The sequence below is a fragment of the Dendroctonus ponderosae genome, unplaced genomic scaffold, assembly GCF_020466585.1.
Source record: "Dendroctonus ponderosae isolate FM_Combo_2020 unplaced genomic scaffold, Dpon_F_20191213v2 Dpon_F_20191213_1, whole genome shotgun sequence".
Taxonomy (NCBI): Eukaryota; Metazoa; Arthropoda; class Insecta; order Coleoptera; family Curculionidae; genus Dendroctonus; species Dendroctonus ponderosae.
The window spans coordinates 19,770,808-19,787,987 of record NW_026017110.1 but is presented as its reverse complement, the minus strand read 5'-3'; the positions used below and the strand labels follow the sequence as shown (position 1 = coordinate 19,787,987).

The following is a 17,180-nucleotide window of genomic DNA, read 5'->3' as shown; positions in this document are numbered from 1 at the left end:
ACAAAAGTTTGCATACAAATTTTGATATTGATGATTTATATGGCTTTCAAATTAGCAACATTTTCGATGTTTATGAGATAACGTCTTCCCTTTTTACCTTTACCTCATGTTCATGTTTTAGACTTTATCAGCCATGAAGTGAGGTAAAAAATAATTATTTGAAACGTTAGATTTTTAAAGGATTCATCAGGTTACTAAAACATTCTTTGTCGTTAATAGTTCCAAAAAAAGCCAGCTGACTTAGAACGACATACTAAATTATTCTGTAAAACGAAACATAAAGGCTCTAACGATCGGAGCTCTAATTTTATTAGCAGTTTTACGATACCATTATATTCATACTATATTCTAACAAAATCGCTTGGTAATGATAATAAAAATATAAATCGAATCACTCTAATAAATTTAATATTTTCTGCAGATTTTCAGGCGTTCCCCGTTTCCATAACCGCTATTCTATCACTATTTCAATGATCAACTGTACAATTAACAATATTTTTTCAATATTTTTAATACATTTTATTGTTTTAGCCACCTCACATAGGTAAATTGCCAGCTCTGCAGGAACTTTGGTTGGATCATAACCAATTACAGTCGCTTCCTGCGGAAATTGGCCAACTGCACAGTCTGAGCTGTTTGGATTTGAGCGAGAATAGGCTGGAGTATTTACCGGAGGATATTGCCGGTCTGGAAAGTTTAACTGATCTTCATCTATCGCAGAACGTTTTGGAAATGTTGCCTGATGGAATTGGAAAATTGGAAAAGCTTACCATTCTAAAGGTAAATACACGATGTTTTCTTACTAGGGTTCGATGATTGGAAACCAGAATGACCAAAAGACAAACAAAACAATTCAGTCAGGAATTCGGGTTGATATGGGTATCTTTATGTTATGTCCAAGTCATTGACCCAAATGATTCAGTTGTTAAGTGAAAGAAATCTTTAGATTTCACAAACAGGCTCACTTGTTATCACGATGATGACTGCCAAAGTGAAGAAAAAGTGAAAATGAAACCTAGAAAATATTTGGAATGGAGTAAGAACGGAGTATCGTAAATAACCACACGTAAATTCACAACAATCGGACACCAACCAGACGAATTGTGAAAGCAAAAGCGGCCACAGTGCCAGTTTTTATTTTTTTTTATAACAAACAAACAAACTTACTAATGTATAGGACGTTTTATTGCCATAAGACTCACTCAATTTTCATATAAATAAAATAAATCTGTACTCATATTTAAGGAGCCGAAGGAATCGCTGTAATTGAATTTACTACTACGTGTTTGCATTACTGGTTTATTGAAATAAGGCAAAAATTGGAAAATCCATAAATAATGCTATCCTTGTTTCGTATCATTTTCGATTAAATCGAAATCGTTACTATCATTCTCTGATAGATATATTCTCTGATTACGTATCAATAATGGGACCTATTGTGTTTCATTTGTTTGCATAATTTTTTTTTACTATCGTTTATCGATCGAGAGCAACATTTTACATTACCTCGCAGGCAAATAACAGTACTTTGAAAAGAAAATTCTATAGAAATAACATGATGTTTCAATTAAATAAAACAATCTAATATAATTAACTAATTCCGGATTTCAAAGGCGTCGTTTTCTTGTATTTCTCTTTGACGCGTAGCCTTTCTCTGTGGCAGGCATTTTCAGACGTGATTTACCACGCTTAGTTATTAAATACAGTTAATTGGTTCAGCGAATCGTCTTTTGAGAGACTTTGAGAATTGAACTCTCTCTTTTTTTGACGATAATTTTTTTTTAGCGTAAAATAGTCAATGAATACAAGCGTTAACATGTATACGCTAATTAAATTTTAATATACACAATACTTCAATATCGACCATTAGTTAAAAAAATGTTATTTTCTGAATCACATCATTTATGAATGAGTAAAAGCTGCTACATTAAAAAAAAAAGTTATAGCACTTTGAAAATCGAGAAAAATTTGGCAGTTATTACTTGCAATGCAGGAACAAATACATTACCTTGGCATTGTATCAATTTTAAACTAAAATAAATTAATGTTTTAAATAAAATATGAAATTTTACTGTCCACTATTTATTTTAATTAAATAATGTTATCAAATTTTGGAAGTATCGCTACATTTTTGAATGACTAATAAAATAATTTTAATAGTTGTAAGGTTTAATGCTCAATGGCGCGATGCCAAAAAACAAAGAAAGATCCAGGTTTGTAATATAATTTTTATAAATAAATTATTTATGCAAGTTTACATAAATATTTGTTCTTATAGCCTTTAGGGCCGTTTATTTCAACCGCTTTTGAGTCAGAAAAAAGCGAGTCTTAATGGTCGTTGCAAATTTCTTAAAATTAAGGATGTTTCAATGCCTTTTCATTTTTTTTATGGAAACCTCTTGATCCCGGTCGGTTATATGATAAACTGCAGTTTTTTAATGATATGGCTTGATTGTATTTATTTGAAATATCACACTTTAATTTTGCCTCAGTTCATTCGCGACACTTTGTAACTTAACTGAATGAAAATACTGCGGTTGGAAAGCGTAGTCGATCGAATGAAAAATATGTCTGTTTTTGCAAACGCTTGTACATTTGTTATGAAAGTCTCACCGTCATCCTGTTTCTTTAAATAATGATAGTGTCTATTATTTAAACATTTAGATCGAATAAACACGTACATGTAAATGTCGTTTTTTCCTAGTTTTTTTTTATCACGTCCCTAGTTACTTAGCATTAGAGTGAGTCAAAATCTTGTTTAAATGTTTTTGAAGGGAAGATTATATGGTCTAAAAGGCGTTGAACTGGGTTAATGAATTTATGGACGGTAGTTCTCATCAAACAAAAAATATTATTAACTCTTTACTAATGCAACCATAATCAGTTGTTTTAGTAGATTTGTTTGTGGTTTTACTCAATTCTCTTATTTACCTGTTATTAACTACACTAAATTGATTTGATTGTTAACACTGAAACCGAAAAATACATTTGTTTTATGAACTTTCCGTTGTTTCAGGTTGATCAAAATAGGCTGACCTCATTAAATTCCAATATCGGCTGCTGTCACAACTTACAAGAGCTTATTTTAACCGAAAACTTCCTTAGTGAGCTCCCTAAGGAAATCGGCAAACTGGTTAAGTTGACTAACTTAAATGTAGATAGAAATAGTTTGACGAGTATACCTGAAGAAATAGGTAAGTAAGTGAGAGAAACATAGATTTATCGATCAGTTAAATATGGAGATGTGATAATATAATATAATATAATGTAATTTTTTTTCAGGTAATCTTTGTGAATTAGGAGTATTAAGTTTGCGAGACAATAGACTGACTATGTTACCTGACTCGTTGGGCGATTGTAACCGATTACACGTGTTGGATGTATCCGGCAATAGGCTTCCATATTTGCCTCATACGTTACTTCAGCTTAGGCTTAAGGTTAGTATTGCTTAATTAGACTGTATTTATTTTTATCCTCTTTGCGCTCTCTGGAGCTTTAATATTTTTATCCTCATAGAACAGTTTTTTAATACGTCCGCTGTAAAATAAAATTTTTAAAAGTATTTGAGGCCGAATCGGTGTTTACTTCCTAAACTTTTTTGTTTAATTTTTAATTCTATTTGGTTCAAAAATTTGGCAAATCTGATTTTTAAGTAAATAGAAACATAAAAATATGCATGCCATTTCTAGTAACAGTTAAAATTCGTCAATTTTAGGCGGTTTGGTTAAGCGACAACCAGGCGCAGCCTTTGCTAACGTTTCAGACTGATACGGATCCAGACACTGGAAAAACGGTGCTCACTTGCTTCCTGTTGCCACAACAGGAGTATCAACCAACCATAAGTGAGTATTTAATTTTGCGCGGTTGATTTATTATATTTTTTAGGGAAACGCTTAGTGTTACATCACGATTTTCTCAAATAGTGATCAATCTGTTGATTGTATGCGCGAAAGCGAGTCTATCCTTTATGTATTATATGTGTGTCAGTCCAATAAACTATTCTGTTTAAAATTTTTCAACAATAAAATAATTTTTTTTATCTGTTTATAATTTTATTGTTAGACATTAAATGCGAAAATATTTTAATAATATTTTCAAAGTTATTCATAATCACGATCTATGCTTTAAATAATTTAACGTGGGAAAAAGATGTCTGCTCTGTATATTGGAGAAGTTCGTGATGTATCATCAAGCTTTTGGAATTATTCGTCAAACTATTAATTTGAGAGTAACATTAAACTGTGCTATTTTTTACATGTGCTCGCTTTTACATGATCCTCGTAAAGCATTTGTCGTGTTTTGAAAGCTTTAGTTAGTTGTTTCTTGAACGTGCTGAGCTTTTGAGTTAATTTATGTTGGTTTTGTGGTCTCTTAAAACTGGAAAATTAAGCGAGCTTTTAAAGATGAAACCTGAAATTTTCTAATAGACATGAGTCGTTTTACATTTGAGCGAAACACATGGGTCGGAAAAAGAATACAAACTTCATTAGCTATGAAAGAATAGTAGTCGAATCGAAATATAGTTTAAATTAGATTGGAATTTAAATTTTTCCCATATTCAAAATTATTCGAATAGTTTTTATAAATCAACTAGCAAATATTCAAGTGGTAAAGTGTCTGGCAATTTTCCAAATCTATCTTTGGATTTATTTAGTTTACTCAGATTCATTTAATATTGGAATATGTTTTTGATCGCCTATGGTTTACCGCAAATGGCTTTTTGAACGAATACTCAGTAAAGTCTGCATACATGTGCTCATAACGTTTATCTTGGTTAAGATTCAGTCTCTGATTTCTGCTTTATTTGCTCTCGTAATTTTATGCTCAAACTACCATTTACTCAAGTGATGTTTTGCTCTGTGCCTTTGATGCGATTCAATCCAATAGAAATATTTGCTTAATTGCGCTTTTTGAGATTTTCTCGCTAGTAGGGATTTTAATTTTTGCACATTGCTTAAATACAAGGTGACCGATAAAAACCATCAAAACTGTAATTTCTTGTTTTCTGACTCAGAGTCTAATTGTCCGTTTATAATGGGCCCAGGGTAGTCCTAAATAAGTGTCGATAACTGTAGATTCCCCATGAAGAAACAAGCACTTTTTTCTTGTTCCATTTTGGTTTCCGTGCTTGCGTTTTGGAGATACAGGTTGTCAACAATTTAATGTATTTTTACTGGATTGAACTGCTGGGCACACATTACTACTATTAAAAGAAGTTATAATAGTGGTAAGGTGTATAAAGCTCATTCCTGCAGTTCAAACGCTTTTGGCAATAAACAAAAAAATAATTTTCGTTTTGACACCATGTAGTTCGACGAGAAAATGAAAGAAGAAAAAGTGTTTCTTTTTTATGAAGAATCTAGTTTTCTGTTGCGACATTTATTTAGGGATCACCCTATATAGACAAGCAGATGTAATAAAACAAATGTTAATGGATTTTTTCCTCTGTTTACGGGGTGATTCAGTTTTATAGTCATTTTTTTTAGAAGGATGATAGGGCTTCATTTTGAGTGAATGTGAACCGATGTTTTTCGATCTGGGAGATATTAACAGTTGAAAATCTAATTTAAACTTTTCAGTTCAGCATTTTTAATGGTTTTTGTACTTTGTTAAAAGTGGTCTATGGTCTCCAGATGATTGACGGCGTGAGTGAACAAATCACCATCTTATTTTAAATTTATTTATTATCGCCTAAAATATCACTGATAAAGTGATAATTAGTAACTGCAGCCGATTTACGTTTTTGGTTCTGGTTTTTTATTAGTCACCTGAAGATACATTTTTTTTTTAACTTTTAGCTAAAACTTTAGATTATTTATAGTTAGGATGAATAATAAATCACATCGTTTTTGTAATTATTTATACGGAAGAAACATGTTTATGTGAACATTATTTAAGTTGAACTTGCATGCATCGGCAATATTTTGCATTTGTGTTTATTTTAATAGTTTTTGACTGTTGAAATATTTTCAACGATTTTCATTGGTTAGCGTCAGGAACGACCAAGTGGTGAAACTTAAAAGTGACTTAGTTGAACCAATATTATTGTAGAATTGAAACCACATCTGGTATTGCCATCATGATGTTAATTTTGTCTAAGAGAATATTTTGTTATATGAAAAATATATTTTTTAATTAGTACTAAATGTTAACTTTCAAGACGCTAGTATCGCTTTTAAATAATTATTAAATATTAGTACAATTTTCTGTACAGTTCGAGTATTTAAGGCATTTACAAATTGTACAGTATAAAAGTGATCAGCTTATGAACTGGTAAATGTGTCAGCATTGTTTGCACGTATAATCTTTCACAAATAAGGGAATAAGGAGGGGTCGTTATCGCGCGCGTTTCAAATCAAGATATTTTGTTTTGATATACGTTCCAAACCAAGCAAGAAACAAAAACATAATTCAAATGGTATTACAAGAGGCAATCAAATAAACCGAGGCACTTGTCTTTGTATGATTTAATCCGAATATTTACCATTTTTTTCAATAAGAATACTGATGCCTTATCGTTGTATTATTCTCACTTTGGCACACTGTTTTTTACAGCACTATGAAAAACAATTAATGTATATTCCAAAAACCTTTTATTCTTCAAACTTGAAATAGCTATAGCATTGTATTGATTTGATTGAATATCAATTTTTTTTCGGGCTTCGTCATCCATGCTTTATTATGACATTGTAGATGCTGTTTTGTTTATACTTCTTTGTTTATTTTCACCCACTGTTGTGCACCCTACCCATTTTCTTTTTATGTGTGCACCCCTGCTGCCGTTGTTGTCTCTTCCCTGCTTCGCACAGCTTCTGATGGCCGTTTGTATCGTTGTGATGTGAACAGCGGTTTGAGTAATGGCACTTTGTCCCGAATCACAGCTTCCACCACCAAGGATGACGTTTCCGACGACTGGCAGGAACAAGAAGCGAGCAGGTTGCACAGTGTCAAATTTACGGATCCTCAAGACCAGGAAAACAAAGAGGTGAGTGTGTTCATTGTATCTTTCCACACTGTTTTGCGTTCATTTGCCTGAACATAGTCCTGAAAAACCGATGTGGACTGAAAGAATTGTATAAAGTTTAATTTTTAGGTTAGCTATTATACACCTTCTACCTCCACATCGTCAGTGTATTACGTCACACCACTTGAGTGGCTTATAACAATGTACGGCAGGGTCAAAGAGGTCTTTGAGCGATGTTGCTGCTCTGCTCGCGCTCGGTCTAGATCGCTTAGCCGAACCAATAGTTATTATAGTTTAAATACCCTGAAGGATATCGATGACATTTTCATTAATGATGTTTAAGCGCTTGTTGATTGCTATTAATGCTTAAGCTGAGTCCAAAGCTGATGAGAATCAAACCATGTCTTCTGGAAGGAGATGAACGGGATTGGTTGCACTGATGTTTTCTGGCAGTTGGTTTGTTGCCGATTTTCACCAATCACTAGGGATGCATTCTTTTCAAGTCCACAAAATGATCGAATAGGAAGTATTTCAACAGGATTAAATCTCAATTTTCTGGTCTGATTCGCTCCTGTAGAAGGTGATCCCGATATATGTGTGTCTCTCGATGGAGACTGGGTATTATAAGGAGCAAGCCAAAATATTCTATAACTTCAAGTCTTTTTCATGATTTTTATAGTGAAGTGGCAAATAGGTATAGATGCTAATGAATAGAGGCTCTAAAGTTTTATCAAATACATATATCCAACCTATTTTAGGAAAAGGGGCGAGAGAAAGATGATTGAATGAAATCAACCTTGTTATGAGGACTGTTCCTTATTTAAGTGTTTCTTTTTATCTCAACTTATTAAAAATTAACCAGCTAAAAATATAAAAATAATCACAAAATTGTTTTTATTAAGCACGGTTTCAAAAAATGTCTCATACTTTGCGACAGTATTAGTAATTAAAGTGCTCAACAAAACTAATTTTGAAACTAGAAAAATTCTGATTACTGAGAGCGATTTGATTTCTGTTTGAAGCGTTATTTAGTGCTATTCTTTATCGGTTAGTGCGTGTTTTTGCAAGAAATGTGTGTGTGGTTCAGATAAAGTTCCTACAGGGTGGCAAATAAAACAATGCAAAATTGGTGAAAGTTTCACATGCTCTCAGTTGGACAAAAAAACGTTTTGTGTATTTGACCACCACAGGCGGTCCAATTGATATTAAGATATACCTTGTATCTCGTAAGAAGTTTTTACATTTTGGGACAATCTCGATTATTTTGGAGTGGAAAAATCAACTTTTTGGTCTTGAAGTGATAATTATTTAATTTTTTTCAACCCATTCAGTCTGCCGGAACGACAGATTTTGAAGGAAATTTGGGTTATTTTTTAAGTAGCCCTGTACATATATCGAATTTTCAATCTTAATTTGTATATGCAGTTTTAGCTCAACACGAGTTCAACATCGTAAAAACCGATTCAAAAGCAGTAAAGTTATTCCTGCAAGATCAAAAAGTTGATTTTATGAGACCACCCTGTAAGTAAAAGGCATTAAAAGCTATAACGAGCCCAAAAATTCAATAACTGTTTTGAGGGATAAGCGTTATCGATATACATTTGGCGTTGAAGTTGAAGATTTTTTTGTCCAACTGAGAGCGTCTGGAACTTTTACTAATTGTGCATTATTTTATTTACTACCCTGTAGAAAATTTATCTGAACCACTTAATTTTTACAAAAACCCAGACAGATAGAAACGAAAAAGAAAGATTCAAACATAAATTAACTCACTCGCAAAATTCAGAATTTATCCAGTACAAAACTTAGGGTAAATTGGGCCGTGTAACGCTCATTTTTTTTGAGCAGTTTGTTTAGTTTCGTTTCAGTTTGATCATTTTATCGTAAAAAATTACGGAAAACGAATGAAAGCATTGCACTAATTGCTAAAAAAACTACGACCTTCAAAAGTTTGCATTTAATTTGCAAATGTTTTGGCTGCAATATTGAATATTAATACTAATAAAGGTAATAATATTGAATCAGCAAAAAACTGCTGTTTTCGAGTTAAGAACCATTGCAAAAAGTAAAAATTTAATAGTAAAGTAAGAAGATTGATACGGTTCTCTAAAATACGAACAGTTGGAATAAAAAGTTACGTAATATGAATATCATCCCTCATTCAAATCAAGTACCAGGTTTAAATGAACATATTTATACTTTTTTCGCTGGATTATTTTTTAAAGATTAAAATCAAGTTTGCTTTGCATTTAGAATATGAATAACAGTAACATCAATCAGTCACAGTAACGCATTTATTTAGTAAAACTATGACTTTATTTTTGTCATGTATAACAAATTTTCAAGCGCCCTTCTAGACTATTATAAGATTCAAAATACAATTTTAATTAAATTAATTAATAAACTTAGTTAAACGAAGTTTCAGGTACCAAAAGTTTCAAGACATCAATGCGTCCATCACAAACTTAGTATAATATTAGCTATCAAACAGAATAGTTTGAAATCTTGTAATTGGAATAAGTCTGATTGAGATGTGAAAACGTCGAAGTTAAATATTCTAGTCTTGTTTAGAAACAGAAAATTAGAGGATTGTGAGTATAGGCCGAATAATTTGGAGCGTGGAGCCTATACTCTGGATATTTATTCAAAGTAGAGAATACGAGGCTACTGAGAGAACATTTATCCAAGTGATCTAAACTTCTTCATTAGCATAAATTTCCATTCTTTCTACAGTTTTTGTTTGGAATTCTGTGCAGATATCTGGGAAATCGTATTTCAAATGGTTATTTCTCCTAAAGGATTTTTTTGGGAGTTCAGCTTGCCGTTAAAAGGAATTTTCCACTGCATTACATGCTAATATTTATGGAAGCCATTTTGTAAAACCCGACTTAACTCTGCTATGCAAGCAATAATAATATCAGCTGCTGTAGCGCTTCGGTTAAAAGAGATTTTGGACTATATTGCGAATCCATGCTAAATATCAGGAAAAATATTATCCATATTTGGCAAAATGTTATAAAATTAGAAGATACCCATCCCATTTATAGTCTTGTTATTAAAATATATAAAACCAGTAAAATTATCAATGAGGACCAATTAGATATCTTGATTTTGAACATTTGTACATAACAATCACACAAATCTTAGATTCTCTTATAGTACTCAGATTTTAATTTTTGATTTTTTAAATTTAATTGTCCCAAAATGATTGGTTACAAGCTAGTGAAAATAGCATTTTGGTAATTCCCTATTGGCTTAACAATACACCCATTTTATGGGTTCATGTTCTTTTAATTTAACATTTTCATTGGCGTTGTTTTTAACGATGTTAAATTTTGAAATGCTTTGATTTTATCCATTAAATAGTCTTCAATAAATACACCACTACATGAGTTGATGAGAACGTTGTTCAGTCATAAAATTAATTTACATGATAGTTTATCAAAAACAATAAACTGAGAGGAAAATTAAAGTCTGAGTGATTGACTATGATGTACGTTTAGCATACTTTTATGAACAAGGTGGCGCCAAAAAATCTTCTTTTTTAGAGGTTAAACGGGCAACACTTTAACTAAAAAAAATGTATACTTGGATGTTTTCTTATAAATTTCCATTATTTATATTTAATTCGTTTGCAATTGTGACTTCTAACTACGTGATACTCTCAATGACCTTTTTCGGCATTTTCATTTTCACTCAAAGCTGTTCAAGTAAGCTTGGAGAATTTTGGGCTTCCCTCTAATTTTTCAAATTTTTCTACGCTATAAACATTTATTTAAGTTGATGTGTTGTTCCATAGCGATTACATAAACAAATCGTCTCTCTCAACTCTAATTGATGGTTGGTAATAAGTGGTGCTTCAATTTAGCACACACAGGCAATTTGCTTGAGATTACGAGCATTTGTATATGGAGTGTGGGAATAAATTGGCAGGATTATCTAACTCCCCAACTGATTAAATTACTACATTTTCTGATAGCTTGAAAAACTACTCAAATACTTAGTACTACCAAAATTCTCGGTTTTATTTATAAACATCTAATCTTTTCCTGTCGTTCATACATTTATCATCATAATTTTTTTAAGTGTGGCTAGTTTTAAACTTTAGTCAAATTTTTTCGAGGACTTTTTAGCAGTATGTTACTGTTGTCCGGTTTGATCAGTTTGTTCTTGATATGCTAAGAGATCTATGGGAAAAACATCTATCTATGTATTTTCACTTCTCGAAGTATAGAACCATGGCCAAAAAATGAAAATCAATCTTAAAAAAACTTCTTAACATTTTAGGCGTCATTTTCTTCGTGGATTGGATTAATTTATTTCTAATTTCATCACTAACCTATTTATTTGGCGGGTTACTTTCATTGCTTTTAACTGAACATTTTTATAATACACATTGTTATTTATCCCAATAAATATTTTATAAGACTGAGCTCAAGAATAGAGCATGATAGCAGCCTTCCCGATGGCATCCGCTTGTCTCGATCAGTATTTTCAGTTTTTTTCACAGTAATATATTATTTTTATAGATTGTTAAAGAAAATCAATTGCACAAATATTTAGCTAAAAAGACGAGAATTACTTGTTGTTATTTGTTGGCTAGTTTAAAACGTTGATTATTTATAGATTTGTTTGTTATTGCGATTTCATGTAATTCTTCTGAAAATATTTTTTTACATAAGTGTACCTAACCGAACAATTTTTTGTTGGAAATGTATACTGTATATCAATTATTTTTTACACGCATGTTCATACTGGTTGTGGTTATAGTTATTGACATGTTATATTGTAACACTTATTTCACACAATTAAAATTATCACTTACTAACAAAAATCCTATATTTACTGTTTGTGTGATAACAGATTTTTTAAATTACCAACATACCTCTGTTAAGTATCATTTAAAATTCTTTGATTCGAATATTTGATTACTATATAGACACTGTATGTAGTAGATCTTAACTAACATTTTTGTATATTTTTTAATAAATTATTTATTTGCATGGCTGTTTTTTTATGGTGTCGTAAAATGTGTACTTGCTTTTTACGCAATTTCCGTATTTTACTTAGAAGGCCAATGTTTGCATGCATAGATTATCTTAAATAGCGAAGAAAGCAAGTATTTTTTTGTATTCTCCACATTCCTTATTTGTAATAGCACGTTTGTTGAAAGGTGGTGGTATAATATTTCCAACAAAAATTTGAACAATGCTTTTGGTTATGGTGCCACACTCTAAAATGAATACATCAATTAGCTCATTATTGACACATTTGGCTGGAAGAATTCGTTTTTGAGTTTTTCTTAGATAAATGATAATATTTACCACCAGGTTTATGTTTCGAGGAGGAAAATTTCAAAACTTATCGCCAGTGAATTAAAGTAGTTTTTGGAGGACGACTGGAGGTAGATTTTTGTTGATATCTGTTTTTATACTTAGAACAATGTTTGCATTTACAATCGAAAATCTTAAAGGTTATTTCACATTTTGTCTATCAAACTATCTTTACAAAATATTGGTGCTCAAGAATCAAACGTTTTTTTTTATAGGATAACAGTTGTTTCTGATCGAAGTTATAGATATTTAATAATTGAGAAAGATTACAAGATTTTTTGTGCATAAAAATAGTATTCTTTACATGGAAATTTTGAGGAGATCACTAAATTGTAGTTTTTACACCTGATATAATTTATCATACCAAAGTGGTCTAGGTACAGTAAATTGTATAAAAAAAAACTTGTAGTTTTGGATCTATAATCGTTTCAGAACTAAGAGTTACAAGTTGTTGTTATTTTTCAAAACTAAACCTAAAAAAATTGTAAAAATGTAATTATTAATTGTATCTCTGTCTTATCGACATTTGAAAATGTTGCATATATGAGATCAATTTCGGATTCCACAATTTAATTCATTTGCATTTTTCATGCAGAAATTATTGGGATAAATAACCCCTTCTATAGTCTGATTTCTTGGAAATGTATATTTCTTAGGCTTTTTAAAAATTTTCAATTTTTTTAAATTTTTACAACATTTCATCTGCGACTCAAAATATTGAGTAATCCTAAGTGCATTGATAAGTGTATCTTAAGTGGTGGACGATTTTATTTAAGGACAATTATTTTTTCTATTTTTGGGTACGAAATAGTGATTTTAGGTAGGTAAATATGGTGTTCGATTGTAAAAATTCACATTGTTTTGTGGTATTTATTGGCACTGTTTTGTAGACTCCATTTGTGCGACAAAACACGCCTCACCCGCGAGAGCTGAAAGCCAAATATACCAAATTTGCTGGAAAAGGAAATAGCCATGGGAACAGTTCTTTTGAGGACTCTGATCATCATCCTGATGGAATTGCTAATCCAGTTTTGAATGACTTGGGTGAGTAACTTATAATTGTTTGTGCATGTGCTATTTGTGATTTATTTTATTAGTTATTTCAATTTTTAACTAGCTTTGGCAATATTAGAAAGTAATATAATCATTTTAAGCAACGAAATTTGTGCTGGACATTTCAGTTCCGGTTAACTAAATAACACATTATTAATCCAGAAGTGAGTTTAGCTATGTTGTTTCACAATTTAATTGGTAAATCGTTCCAAATGTCTCAATTAACTTCTCTAAGCCCAGAAAAGCCCTATGATTTACTGAACCTCAGGATTAAAAGCGTGTATAGTGATTTAGATGTGGAACGAAAATTATCCTTTCTTTCTTTCTTAGCCGAGGGTCTACTTGGATGCCAGTCACTATTTTGGGCTCCTGGTTATAAATACATATGAAATAACTTTTTGCCATTTATGCGTTTTTTTACAAAAGTAATTTCATTATCAAGAAATGTTTTCTAATTAAAACTGTTGCCATTTTCTTTGAACGAAATCATAAATATGTTTTCATTCTTCATAGCTTTTCTACATCAAAAAGCCCAGTAGTTAATCACATATTATGAGCATGTTATGCAATTGAAAATATTTTAGACCTCCGTTCTGATTTATATTGTCTGTTTCGTTTAGAAGCGACTGAAGCTATAAATCTGCATGTAGCTCATCCTCAGCAACCCGTTGCTGAAAATAACACCCGCATTTCGAATCCGCCCTCAATAACCGCAACCATAGCTAAAACACCTGAACCAGTGATGGTTGTGGGAAATGGACATCAGGATAGTGAGCCCAGCCAAGACGAAGAACTCGACGAGGTAAGTGAAGAAAGGCTGTTTTCCTGGATATTTAAAAATCGAACAATTGAAACCGTTCAAAGATAGTACCTATCTGAGATTTGTGAATGTCTATATTTTCATATTTTGTGTGTGGGTTTTCCAAGTTCTGTGCTTTTACGTGTTTCATGAGTATTATGGTGATTTTAATGATTGTCAGTTACTTCCTTAAATTGTAATATTGTCTGTATGCGGTGGGTTTGAACAGGTTCGGAACTTTGGACGCTCAAGTTCTGAATCGTTTCACATGAAAATGTGTAAATTGTTTTCACGGCCGTTTTACACCGCTGATCTTGGAGGGTCCAGACTGCCGCTGACATTAAAATTTTTTAAAATAATTAAGTATGCGGTTGATAATTAATTTAGAATCCTACATGTGTCATTAAGAGTCAAAAGCTAATTAATCTTGCAATACAGCGGAATCCCCATTTGCCTTTCTATTATCTTTTCGAAAGGCCGTCGTCAACTCCTACGTAACGACTGAAATAATTACCGAAGATTACCAGTTCTCGTGCTTTCTTTCCTAAACGTCATGTCTTGCGGCCAAATAATAACATCCTTCTAACAGTACTTGGGCGATTTTTTGCCACAATTCCCGTTCGCATTCCCCATCGTATACCATTTAGATGGAGCGGATAACACCGTAAACCAAACGCAAGGACGATATAACACAAAGGATGGATTGTGTTTCCTGGACGCCTACTCTATTGCCACAATTATTTATCGGTGATACTGTCCGATCACTTTAACGATTCAATCGCTTTAACTTTCTATATCGGATTAGATTGTTTCGTTTTTTCGGATAAAAGCAGGTTTTATTCGAGCTTTTTTACTCCCACGTTTCTAAAAGATAAATAATCTGACTAACAATTATTAAGAGGTAAATGATTAGGTTCTGCTTTTTAAAGAACCTAAAATAACGCTTAATAAATGACTTCATTCTTCTGGGACAGTTTTAGAGGAAAGAGAGGGTAAACATTTTTTGGCAAGAAGCTAAAGCTAAATCAGCACAAATCATTGTCACTGATAAGACATGTTATGAGCTTGTATTTTTTTACCAGAAGGGTCCAAGTCATATCATTGATAAAACAGATGTAGAATATAAAATATTTAATACAAATTTGTGGTTCAGGATGCAAATGTTTGTATCTGCATATTAAAGATTATATAATTAATTAATTAGGTTAGGCCTAGATTAATTACGCAATTAGGTCATTTAGATTAGCAAGTGTTCAGGAATAATTCAATTTGAACTTAATCGTTTTTTTAGCCTGAAATACATTTATTTAATATGCAAACTCGAAGCAAGACAATATTTAAAAACTCAACATCATTTTTATTACATTAAATTAACATTTAACAGAATAACTCAATATCGTTGAAATATTGCTCGTCCATTTCATTATCAAATGTGTTTCATTGGTTTTTGGTGGAAACATCATTTGATCTATAAGTTCAAGCTGATCTTTTTTTCCTATTGGAAACAACACCTTTCAAGAGATTTTCGTCTTGGTGATTTGCAAAACCAATTTATTTAATTTCAACTTAAAGTTCTTGTGCATGCTATTAAATTAACCTTTCTGATGCACGTGCACTTAACCCCGCAGTTCGTTATTTGCGTTTGGAATAACAGAGGAACTTTTCTTCAAGTAAAGTATAGACAGGACGCATTATTATTACTTCGTTAAGTGGTACTTTCCAGTCTTATTAAGGAGATGATAGTTGTGGCAATGGTCGACTGTTTCCGCCCGAAGAAACTTCAGCCTAATGCCACGGCAGCCATTAATCGTTTCATTAAGTTGTCTTTTTTTGTATTGAATCGATACGTTCATTTTTGTGTTGTTGGTTTTCATGTACTGATTAAAAGCTCCGGGGGGAAGCCATCCATTAATAATGGTGCTATAGCGATCCGCACTACTTGAAACATTATTCATGAATCTCCCCCAAAAGCCTTTAGAGAATGCAAATTAACCTTTGGTTCTATTAATATTGCACGCTTACTGACCACGGTGTCTTGGTTATCTCATAGGACTTCTTAAGACGTCGCGTTGGATTCATATCGTCAGATGGAGACAGTGATGGTTTAGCGAAGGAGGACGGCATGAGGTCGAAGTTGCATCGACGCGACACCCCTCACCATCTAAAGAATAAAAGAGTCGCCCCACAAGTCGATCAGAATCAAGTGGCCAGCATCATTGCACAGGTCTTTACTAAACTTATTTCGCATGCTTATGTTTGCTTTATTTAACTGCATGGGGAAGTCTAGGTAATTTGCAATGCACTGTTTGGTACATTTTCGAAATAACATTTACAGTCGCATGCAGCTTTTTTGTTATTTTTGGCGGACTTAATGTGCCGAATAAGAGTTTGAAAGCGTTTTCATTCTGATGGGTTCCCTTGATTTTTATTTAAGTAGGTATAAATATCGAGATGCGCTAATTTTAGGATCCCCACGACCGGTTTTGAACATACACATTACCTCTTCAGTTGGTTTTAAAAAAATACTCTACTTTTGTGCATGTATATTATCGGGCGCTGTGTTACATGCCGTTGTAAAATGCGTTAGGGACTGTTATTTTCAGACTAAACCCAGCTGATGAGAGCTAATAGATTCGAAACTGGTCATGGGGTGGCTGAAATGAACACTTCTTGAGATATATACCGACTTATATCGGAAACCTTTAATCCTACCGAAATTTTCAATGTATTTCAACACTAATGATGTAGAAGTTACATGCACAACAAAAACATTTTGCAAATATGATGAAGTGATTCAGTGTGCAGAAAAATTAGTGCTTTTATGTGCTAATTATAATGATGAAAATATAAACTCATTTGAACATTTCTCTAACGACATTTTAGATATTAATTGGGCGCCTTGAATATGAACTCAATCAGTAAACGCATGGTTCGAGTTCAAAAACCTTATTTATAATTATTTTATATAAAATAAGTTTTCAGATTTTTATATTCAGGCTTATTATTTAAAATATTTCTTTAAACGCCAAAT

General features: G+C 32.2%; 1 protein-coding gene across 8 annotated transcripts in view; it reads left to right on the top strand.

The window, feature by feature from the left end:
- Positions 1-17,180, top strand: part of LOC109544119 (protein lap4) — a 107,492-nt gene that overhangs the window by 28,197 nt on the left and 62,115 nt on the right. For 6 of the 8 annotated variants that reach the window (XM_048666860.1, XM_048666845.1, XM_048666858.1 and 3 more), the window contains exons 4-11: positions 532-780; positions 3,017-3,194; positions 3,283-3,437; positions 3,716-3,842; positions 6,810-6,985; positions 13,188-13,341; positions 13,971-14,152; positions 16,200-16,373. In XM_048666860.1, the coding sequence (XP_048522817.1) occupies positions 532-780; positions 3,017-3,194; positions 3,283-3,437; positions 3,716-3,842; positions 6,810-6,985; positions 13,188-13,341; positions 13,971-14,152; positions 16,200-16,373 (1,395 nt within the window). The remainder of the gene's footprint in view (positions 1-531; positions 781-3,016; positions 3,195-3,282; positions 3,438-3,715; positions 3,843-6,809; positions 6,986-13,187; positions 13,342-13,970; positions 14,153-16,199; positions 16,374-17,180) is intronic. The other 2 variants (XM_048666847.1, XM_048666853.1) reach the window with 2 other exon arrangements.